The 11,260-nt window shown below is 50.3% G+C and overlaps 1 protein-coding gene across 5 annotated transcripts in view; it reads left to right on the top strand.

Annotated features, from left to right (window-relative positions):
* The first annotated feature begins 1,918 nt into the window (after positions 1-1,918).
* Positions 1,919-11,260, top strand: part of skia (v-ski avian sarcoma viral oncogene homolog a) — a 28,678-nt gene continuing 19,336 nt past the window's right edge. For 4 of the 5 annotated variants that reach the window (XM_029827700.1, XM_029827701.1, XM_029827702.1 and 1 more), the window contains exon 1: positions 1,920-3,309. In XM_029827700.1, the coding sequence (XP_029683560.1) occupies positions 2,407-3,309 (903 nt within the window). In that variant the 5' untranslated portion in view covers positions 1,920-2,406. Of the gene's footprint in view, positions 3,310-11,260 lie in introns of all 5 variants that reach the window. The other variant, XM_029827699.1, reaches the window with a different exon arrangement.

The raw sequence follows: 11,260 nt of genomic DNA, 5'->3' as shown, positions 1-11,260 counted from the left end.
ATCAATCAATCTTTATTTATATAATCATCTGTTACAATCACAGTTTCTAGGCCCTTTCCAGAATCCCAGGGCCTGACCCCCAACATGCAACAGTGGCAGGAAAAACTCCCCTTTAAAAGGAAGAAACCTGGAGCAGGACCAGGCTCATGTATTGATGGTCCTGCTCCGATGGTACAGAGATCAGACGACCATTAACAGAGGGCCTCAAGTACCCTGCAGAGGCGATAGAGTTGGTCCAGTGTTCCACGGCCAGGACGAAAACCACAACCCTAACCACAGTGTTCCTCCTCAACCTGGGGTTCGACGACTGGCTGAATCCTCCTCTCCAGTACTCTGGCATAGACTTTGCTAGGGAGGCAAAAAAATTGGTACCACCAGGACTTTATTCCATGAGATCCTAAAACTGTGCTGGTGATAGATCCATTGATGATGTTTGTGCATATCACACGTGAACATTGATACAGGCCACTTTGAACTGGTTGACCTTTGAACTGGTTGCTATCACAGACACAGACGAACAGACTCCAGAAAAGCCATGACCTCTCTGACCTCGCACATGCACTGTCGTCAGAGCCCAGGCTTCCAAACCTGGAATTTGTTTTACCCATATGCTGTGAAATAATTCATTTTCTTAATAATACTGTGCGATATCCTTTAATCATGTGCACACATACACGGACTTGGCCTCTGGTGCAATAACCTACACTGGACATAACATCATGTATATAGTGCCGGGAACTGTGCACCTAACCCGCTGCCTTTTGCCCTATTTTTTATGTTGTAGTATTTTATGAACATGTCTGCACTGAAAGGAGTTGCTTTTATTCTCATTCCATATATGTGGATAGTGACCGAGGAGTGGTTCTGGGGCTCTCGCCAGAAGTTGCTGTCATATTCAAATATCCCAACATCTTCTGAGATCTTCACTAGCAGTAGATAATTCAATTTCCCCACGGGGATGAATAAAGTTCATCTTAATCTTAATCTTAATCTTAATAACGTTCAGTCCGAACACGTGTATCATGAGAGAAGCTGCTGCTCATCATTCCCGTGTATGACATATGTCACCTGTCCAGGTGATTCGACATAAACCTGGGATATCTGTGCGAGGGAATGTTCTTTGGAGCGTTGCAGTTATGCTCCGGATCACCTAGGGGGCGCTAAAGTAGTGTTCATCAGTGAGACGCTGCCGGGGATTTAAAGGTCTAAAATATTTGTTTAGTTTATTTGCAAAGTCCAACAATGTTGGGGCTGAAAAACATTTAATGTAACATAATTTACTTGGTAAATATGATTTCTAGCAACATTACCCGCTGCATTACCCAGAAACTTTGTCTGTGAACATCCTGCACGAACAAACTATTGCAGATTCAGGCTGATGGAAATACACAAACCGGTGTCAAGTGTGACCATTTATGTGTGCTTTTCAAATTTAAATACTCTCACAAACAGCAGCCAAAAGCATCATGTTCTCCTCCGCATCCAAACACAGACCAGGCCTCTGATGCGTTCAGGAACCACAGGAACGGTGGGAAACGGGAATCATCCAGTGATATTTCCATGCTGCAGATGCGCCGGTGGCTGTAATTCACGCCACTACTCAACAGAACATTCCTCCTCGACTGTAGCTTACTTGAGCTGTCACTCATCAAGTTCTTGATGGTCGTCCTGTGCAGCCACTAACGTTCCAGACTATCGACAGAGAACAATTTTATTTATTTTTTAAAAAAGAGCAATTTGCCATCAAATACCGCGTGAGTGAGTCACAGCGCCGCGGCCAACAGTCGCTCTTTCTCAACAAGTGCCGGCCCGGAGGTGTTTTCCGCCCGGTCCTGAACGCAGCACTCCTCTCCTCTCCTCCCCCTTCCTTCCATAGGCGTCGGGGGGGTTCCTGGAAGAGCCTGCAGAATCACTCACATTCCTGGCTCGGATTCAATGACTGAGACAGACACACACACAGGGAGGGGTGCGCGCACTCGAGCGCGTACCAGCGGCTGAGAGAGTCAGACTGCTGGCGGAGCTGCGGGGGCGCACACGCTGCGGGTTCTGCGCTGCTCCGCGGAGGACAAAAAAAGCTGGAATCTGGCTTCGGGGTCGAGTCGCGGTTCCGTAGTTCTTTCACTTTCTCCTCGACATTTTCGGTTCGGAACTTTTTTCGGTTCGGGACATTCAGAGAGCGTCTTTCTTCAGACATGTCGAACGTGCGCGCCGCTTCAGGGAGCGCGTTGCCGCGGTTGTGTCCGCGCTAACTGGACTAAAAAAGTGCAAACTGGACTTATTAACTGTATCTTTGATGACGCGCGTGGTCCGTCAGAACAACCGTGGGACTCAGTGGATCTACCGGCTCCGGGGGGGCACCGATACACCGACTGGGGGGATTTACGCTCGTAAAGTTGCAGGAAAAACATGGAGACTGTAAGTCGGCAGAGCTTCCAGCCTCATCCGGGACTGCAACAAACTCTGAAGCAGTTCCACCTCAGCTCCATGAATTCTCTGGGCGGACCGGCCGCGTTCTCTGCGCGGTGGCAGCATGAGCTCCTCTTTAAGAAGGACGCCAAGGAGCCCGAGCCGGTCCTCCGCCTGCCGCCGCCGGTGATGGCGGGCCCGCTCCTCATCCCGTCCGACCGCTCCACGGAGCGCTGCGAGACTGTGCTGGAAGGCGAGACCATCTCCTGCTTCGTGGTCGGCGGGGAGAAGCGGCTGTGTCTGCCGCAGATCCTCAACACGGTTCTGCGGGACTTCTCCCTCCAGCAGATCAACTCGGTGTGCGATGAGCTGCACATCTACTGCTCCCGGTGCACGGCGGATCAGCTGGAGATCCTCAAAGTCATGGGGATCCTGCCGTTCTCTGCGCCATCATGTGGCCTCATCACCAGGACGGACGCCGAACGGCTCTGCAACGCCCTGATCTATGGAGGCGCATACCCCCCACGCTGTAAGAAGGAGCTGAGCGCAGGAGATCTGGAGCTGGAGCGCACCGACAGGAGCTTCAGGGTCTACCACGAGTGCTTCGGAAAGTGCAAAGGCTTGTTCGTTCCAGAGCTCTACACCAGCCCCGACGCGGCGTGCGTCCAGTGCCTGGACTGTAGACTCATGTACCCGACGGACAAGTTCGTGGTGCACAGCCACAAGGCGCAAGAGAACCGGACTTGTCACTGGGGCTTCGACTCGGCCAACTGGAGGGCGTACCTGCTCCTGGGTCAGGATCACACTGGGGAAGAGGAGAAAGCTCGCCTGGAGCAGGTCCTTGAAGAGATCAAGGAAAGGTTCGACTTTACCAACAAGTACAAGAGAAGAGCTGCATCCAGGGTGAGTTTCTCCTCCTGTTCCTCTTCACCCCCCCCCCCCCCCCCCAACACACACACACACACACACCTCACCAACAGTGGGTGGGGGGCAGTGCAGCCATTTGCATGAACTGTTCCACATGAATGGAGTTGATGAAGCAGGTTCAGAATGGTGGTGGGAACATACAACAAAGGGCACCCATGTCCTCCAGAAGGGTTGGTCTCCTCTGATGGACCCTCGGCGGTTCTGAAGCTGTTCTGAAGGCACACTTCTGGTACACATTATTGTTCTGGATTAAATAGGAACACTTTGAGGACCCTTCATTTTTCAGGGCCTCTCCTGTTTTTCAAAGTACCAGCAGGGCACCAGTGTTCATCCCGAGGCTTATCTGTCTCTCCTTTTCATCTTCTCCTCCTTTGGGCCCACTCAAGGGGCCTGTTTAAGAAGCGCTAATGAGGAGACGCTGGAGCTCAGGAACACTAGTTTGTCAGCACTTTTCAGTTAGTCTGTCTGTCGCTCGCTGGAGGAAACAGGCAGCTGGCTGAATATCAATGAGGAGGCTGGAGAAGTGTCAGTGGTGGTCTGACAGACTCTGGACGTGGTGCTGCCACATTGCTAACTGACCCTAACCCTAACCCTCTCCTCCCAGATCGTTCATCCAGAGTGAGTCTGTGAGTAAAAAGGCTTCTCATGTATCACGCCAGTGAACATCTGACATGTTCTGGTTGTTTGGGTGTCGTGGATGGAGAGTTCTTGCTGCAGGAGTCGGCTGTGAAAGCTGCGGTTTCCTGCCTTCACCCACGTGCAGTCCGGATCGGCTCCAGCACCCTCCCCATGACCCTGGAAGGGAAATATCGGTCAAGAAAAACAAAGTCTAAAAAGGTGTGGAGCACCTCCCCCCGCTCCCTGATCAGGATATGCTGCTTCCAGCTGAAGGGCCTGCTTGTTTCAGGGGGAGCTCAGAGGAAGTGACCTCCCTGAGGGAATATGAGCCCATGTCCTGTTTCTGATGCAGGACGCCGCATGCTAACCTAACAGTGGCTGCTGGCAGAATATTTCTGCAGCTCTTTGCACCTTCACGCTCTTTTGTTGCTTCAATTACCTGAGAAAGCTGTGGCAGCCGTTGAAAATGATCAACTCAGATGTTTCCTTTAGTTCTCTTCTCGCATATGGGCGAAGGCAGGGTCCACTCCGAGGTGAGTGGCCAGCTCAATGCAGGGCCCTCTGTGAGTATGGGGGTTGCTCAAGGGTACCTCGGTAGAGCTCTGAAGGTATTCTGGCACCTCCCTGTACTACCAGAACAGCTTCCATGTTTTATCAGCACCAGGGCTTGAACCAAGAACCCTCCATGCCTCAGCCCAGTCCCCAACAGACTGAGCTACTACTGACGGGACAGGGTCCAGAGTCCAGAGGAAAGGGTCCAGAGGAGAGGGGACAGGGTCCAGAGTTCAGAGGAAAGGGTCCAGAGCGGTCCAGAGGAGAGGGGACAGGGTCCAGGGTTCAGAGGAAAGGGTCCAGAGGAGAGGGGACAGGGTCCAGAGGACAGGGGGCAGGGTCCAGGGGACAGGGTCCAGAGGAGAGGGGACAGGGTCCAGAGGAAAGGGTCCAGAGTTCAGAGGAAAGGGTCCAGAGGAGAGGGGACAGGGTCCAGAGTTCAGAGGAAAGGGTCCAGAGCGGTCCAGAGGAGAGGGGACAGGGTCCAGAGGACAGGGTACAGAGGACATGGTCCAGGATCCAGAGGACAGAGGACAGGGTCCACGCTGTAGCAGCTGTTGGAATTTCCCGATTGATGAACAAAGATGTTGGAACTGATCTTGTTGCTGTTGATAACGAAGTGACTTTGTGATCCCACCTGAGATTCCTGACCTGGTGGCTTCAGGCTGCATCAGAGTCGGGGACCATCAATTTTTAACACAAAACAAAAAGTTAACATGAGCAATTTCCAACTTGTGTGTCAGAAATGTGCAAACATTTCAAACTCAACCCTGTCGAGTATTAGCTAGGAGTCTTAGCATTTTAGCCATTAGCTCAATTCTGTCTACTGTGCAGGATTGTAGAGAGTAATTTTATCTGAGCAGAATCTTTTCCAAACCAAATGCATACGGTCCTAGAAAATGCAAGATTACGATAGACAATAGTAACTACATAAAAGTAAAATAGATTTTTAGAAATGACACAAAAAGTGAGAGAAAAGCTAAAACAATTTAAAGTAATGCTAAAATAAGCAACATTTTACCAAGAATGATTTAAAAAAATAATAATTTCATCTTAATGTCTTTATTGTTGGCTAGTGCATGTTTAACCAACCTCAAGATGAATTTGAAAGCTGACACCGAGTAACTGCAAACTTCATAATCCGATTAGTTGACTAATCGTTTTAATAATTGATAAATTAATCAGCTATTAAATTAGACATTCGTTTTGGCAAGAGCCTGGATCAGATTCCAGACTTCAAATAACAATCCATAATGTTAGCAGGCTTTTAGCAAAGCTGCGTGATCTAACCTTTTGTGGAGCCCATCTCTGGTTTTGACCAATCTCCTGGTTCTTCTTAGGGTCAGGGTCAGGATGATCCTACCCAAAGTTAGGGTTAGGGTCAGGGTTAGGATGATCCTACCCAAAGTTAGGGTTAGGGTTAGGGTCAGGGTCAGGGTGATCCTACCCAAAGTTAGGGTTAGGGTCAGGGTCAGGGTCAGGGTGATCCTACCCAAAGTTAGGGTTAGGGTCAGGGTTAGGATGATCCTACCCAAAGTTAGGGTTAGGGTCAGGGTCAGGGTGATCCTACCCAAAGTTAGGGTTAGGGTCAGGGTCAGGGTGATCCTACCCAAAGTTAGGGTTAGGGTCAGGGTTGGGATGATCCTACCCAAAGTTAGGGTTAGGGTTAGGATGATCCTACCCAAAGTTAGGGTTAGGGTCAGGGTTAGGATGATCCTACCCAAAGTTAGGGTTAGGGTCAGGGTCAGGGTGATCCTACCCAAAGTTAGGGTTAGGGTCAGGGTTAGGATGATCCTACCCAAAGTTAGGGTTAGGGTCAGGGTTAGGATGATCCTACCCAAAGTTAGGGTTAGGGTCAGGGTCAGGGTGATCCTACCCAAAGTTAGGGTTAGGGTCAGGGTCAGGGTGATCCTACCCAAAGTTAGGGTTAGGGTTAGGGTCAGGGTCAGGGTGATCCTACCCAAAGTTAGGGTTAGGGTCAGGGTCAGGGTGATCCTACCCAAAGTTAGGGTTAGGGTTAGGGTCAGGGTCAGGGTGATCCTACCCAAAGTTAGGGTTAGGGTCAGGGTTGGGATGATCCTACCCAAAGTTAGGGTTAGGGTTAGGATGATCCTACCCAAAGTTAGGGTTAGGGTTAGGATGATCCTACCCAAAGTTAGGGTTAGGGTCAGGGTTGGGATGATCCTACCCAAAGTTTCTGTCATGGTGCATTGTTTTGCTGTGAGGTCTTTCCAGGAGTTGTGGTTCTTCTGGATGTGAAATGCTGCGATGAAGCGAACGCCGCTGTGTCAGGTGGTACATTATTGATGATGGGTGAGCGTGGCAGTGATGTCAGCCTGTTTATTTAATGAGGTACCCTTTAAAATATTCATGGTCACACATGAGCACCGCCTTGATCAAGGTATCGTCACTTCCTGTCCTCCCGCCTGGATTTTTATGCACTTTTATGCAAACCTTGTGATTAGAGTGGGTGTGGGTGGCCACCCTTCTCCTCCATCTGCATATGGATGGATGTATTGATCGAGACACCACCAGGGTGTCCGTCTCCAAAACTCGGCTATCTGCTAGATTATTGATCCGGTCTTCTGCCGGGAAACGGTCGGCTGTAAACAGAGGCTCTCAAAACTGTGCAGATTGTAAAGCAAAGAACGTTTGTGGGTTTGGGCTCTAAATACATTTGATTCTCATTTGTTTTGTTAAAGAAGATCAGCACATTGTTCCAGCAGAATGATATCATGACAACATGTTAGCAGTTCAAATGTTAGCTTTTAAAGCTAAACCCAAGAGTGCGTTTGGTTAGAGGGTATGAGAACCTTTCATTGTCAAACAAAATTTCGGGCTGAGGCTTCATTTGTGCTGTGTCAGCCCAGGAAACCCCCTTTAACACACACACACGCACACACACAGACACACACACAGACACACACAGACACGTGACCTTTACCTCCTAACCTTCTGCATAAAGAGGTGACCCCACCCTCCCCTCACATCTGTTAGGAGTACCAGCCAATCACGTGTGAGCAAACACATCCCACGAGAAACACACAGGCGCGCGCACACACACACACACACACACACACACACACACACACACACACACACACACACACACAGAAGAGGGTGTGACTCCTGCTCAGTTCACCTTGACATTGATGGCATTACGTGATTTCTGAGGCTTTGCTATGCGATTGTCTCATCGATGAATGAACGGCTCTGGTAGTGTACGTAGAGATTAGCTCAAACTAGTCCCTGCCCCCATTCCATAAGGATTGAAAGTTGAATGCTGTTGCATTCAGGATGTTCACTGTGTTCTTGGTGGAGTTTTGCATTTACAGATGCTGCAAGTTCTTCCCTCATGTTTTACAACTCAAGACAGCAACAGTGTTAGCGGAAGTGTTGAACCTCCCAACGATGGCGACTCAATCAATCATCAGCCAATCTTTATTTATACAGCGTCTGTTACAATCAGACTTGTTTCAAGGCGCTTTCCAGAATCCCAGGGCCTGACCCCCAACAAGCAACAGTGGCAGGAAAAACCCCTTTAACAGGAAGAAACCTTGAGCAGGACCAGGCTCATGTGGGGGGACCCTCCTGCTGATGGCAACTGTCACCTCAGGCTGTCATGGAAGGAGACTGTCATGAACAAGCTGCAGCTTCTCATTGCTGAGCTAACCCTAACCCTAACCCTGGGTCCTGAGCTAACCCTAACCCTGGGTCCTGAGCTAACCCTAACCCTGGGTCCTGAGCTAACCCTAACCCTGGGTCCTGAGCTAACCCTAACCCTGGGTCCTGAGCTAACCCTAACCCTGGGTCCTGAGCTAACCCTAACCCTGGGTCCTGAGCTAACCCTAACCCTAACTCTGGGTCCTGAGCTAACCTTAACCCTAACCCTTTCCATAGAAAGTACCTGGAGAAAGACTTTCCTTAAACGCCAAACCTTCTTTCCTATTGGGGTTCATTTCAGATATCTTGGGGGGGCCAAGCTGAGCTGAAAAATGCTGATTGGTGGAACACACTTGCAGTATTCCTCTCTTCCAGTCACAAGCATTCTTTAAGTTTTTCTGCAGCTGCAAATTTGGTTTTCCTTCTTCCTTTCTAAAAGCTTCACCATAAGGTGAATCAATCCAAACCCTAATCCGGGAGGCGATGCTCCAGGCTCCTTCTGAGTGTGTTTGCTGCGCTCAGGACTCGAAATCCCTGAGCTGGTTCCGGTAAATGCTAAATGTACTCGGCACCGTGAACATGTTTGGGCTGCTCATCGATTCCTCAGCAGTCTGCTTCTCTGGGAAAATCCCCAAATTTGGCTCCAAATTAGCAAAAAGGGTTAACCCTAACCCTAACCCTAACCCTAACCCTAACCCTAAAAAAGGGAAACATTGATTGCTGCTCCATTTACAACCAGTCACCAGAAACCTTCTGATCTGTTGGAAACAGCCAAGAAAACACACTATCAAGGGTTGGTCACCAAAGCAGGAGATATTCCTTTTGTGGTGTCGCTCTAATGGCGCAGAGGCCTCGTTTTTACTTTAAGTGGTCGGAACAATTTTGTGATACAATATGAAGAAAAGTTGGAGAAGCAACAACCGGAAATGATGTCGTTTGGTAAAGCAACCACTCACGTGTAGGGTCTGTGTTCTGCATCTCTGCAGTGGTCTGAGATGATGCAACATCTGACCCTACGTAAGCCACGCAGACGTGGGGTATTAACGAGGCTGTGAGCGCACTTCCCCTCCCCCACGCCTCATCAGCCTGCTTTCAATATATGTTCCAGAACATTAGGCGCTTTTCCACTGAAGGAAAATCAGTGTCATTTTCCAGGTCTGAAGAGCGGTAGGAAATCATCTTCTGGTTGGATATCACACCTCAGTTCCTTCCATGTTACCCTCCTTCCTCGATGTTCTTTTATTTGTTTAAACTGTTGTGCAATAGGAACGCGGCACTGAAACTTGTGACGTCATCTAGGGTTCCGACCCTGCAATGGAGAAAAGGCCAAGCCAGACCAACAGTTCCTGTAAGGTTCCTGCCCCAGTATTTACCGGGAAGTCCTGCACTGGAAACGTAGGAAAAACCACCCGGATTAGTGCCAAGTAGATGAACTCTAGGAGATATTGGCTGAAAGGGGGCTCATGTTGTTTTTGTGGTTGTGGTTGTGGAGGTTGTGTTGATTGGTTGGTCCACCATTGTCACCCTTTCTGTGGTGGGTTTGAGTTGTGGATCTCGATCTCTCACACACAGATGACATGTTTTTTTTGTCTGAACTTTAACTCATTTTCTGAATTTGGGAATAAGTTGTATAAATGTTGCCTCCAGCTTCTCCGGTTGTTTTCCACACATCTAAATGCAGAGACCCCGACCCTAACCCAGAGACCCTAACCCTAACCCAGAGACCCCAACCCTAACCCAGAGACCCCCAACCCTAACCCTAACCCAGAGACCCCAACCCTAACCTAGAGACCCCAACCCTAACCCAGAGACCCCTAACCCTAACCCAGAGACCCCCAACCCTAACCCTAACCCAGAGACCCCGACCCTAACCCTAACCCAGAGACCCCAACCCTAACCCTAACCCAGAGACCCCAACCCTAACCCAGAGACCCCAACCCTAACCCTAACCCAGAGACCCCAACCCTAACCCAGAGACCCCAACCCTAACCCAGAGACCCTAACCCTAACCCAGAGACCCTAACCCTAACCAGGAGACCCTAACCCTAACCCAGAGACCCCAACCCTAACCCTAACCCAGAGACCTCAACCCTAACCCAGAGACCCCCAACCCTAACCCTAACCCAGAGACCCCAACCCTAACCCAGAGACCCCAACCCTAACCCAGAGACCCCCAACCCCAACCCTAACCCAGAGACCCCAACCCTAACCTAGAGACCCCAACCCTAACCCAGAGACCCCCAACCCTAACCCTAACCCAGAGACCCCAACCCTAACCCAGAGACCCCCAACCCTAACCCTAACCCAGAGACCCCAACCCTAACCCAGAGACCCCAACCCTAACCCAGAGACCCTAACCCTTCTGGACTGAAGGGTGTGCTGCCATGTTTTGTCTCTGTCCACCTTTCCGATTATCTTCAGCTGCTTCCTCCCCCACCGTTTCCTTCTCAAAGCTCAGGAAGAGCCGTGAAACATCAGATTTCACTTCCTGCTGCGATCAATAATGAAAGTTTCAGCTGACACTGGCTGAGCGTTCTCACGCTCGGTCTCTGCTCTCAACGCCATGAGTGCCGCTGCGCACGCTGCTGCGCACGCTGCTGCGCACGCTGCTGCGCACGCTGCTGCGCACGCTGCTGCGCACGCTGCTGCGCACGTGTCGCTCATCTTCACACCACTTAAAGGTGAAGACCGGACTACGTGGATCAGTGAGCGCTCCCGCCCGTTAGAAGTGCTCGCTGGATAGTTTGCACAACCGCAACATCTTCCGCTACCGTATTTACAAAAAGCAAAGCTTTAAAGCAGCTGCTAACCGCCGCCCGGCCGTGACCACGGCAGTTTTCTTTCTCAATGTAAACGGGGCTAATGTGCACATGGCTAACTAATGAAGCCATCCAGTGTCACATGACCAGCTGCCACTTCCTGTTTTCTGGGTACAGTCAGGGCGAGGTGACCGCCAGCAGCCACAACAAGCCTGCAGACTGCAAACCAGCTTCTGGTTTCAACACCACGGCGGCTTCCTGTGGCGGCTCCGCCCTGCTGGCGGTTTGATCCTTACAGGGTTAGCTTGTGAATGAAGCCGCATGATGTTAGTATG

This window comes from Takifugu rubripes, chromosome 20, assembly GCF_901000725.2.
Source record: "Takifugu rubripes chromosome 20, fTakRub1.2, whole genome shotgun sequence".
NCBI classification, from domain to species: domain Eukaryota; kingdom Metazoa; phylum Chordata; class Actinopteri; order Tetraodontiformes; family Tetraodontidae; genus Takifugu; species Takifugu rubripes.
Note: the sequence above shows the minus strand (reverse complement) of the source record. Positions and strands in the feature narration are given on the sequence as shown.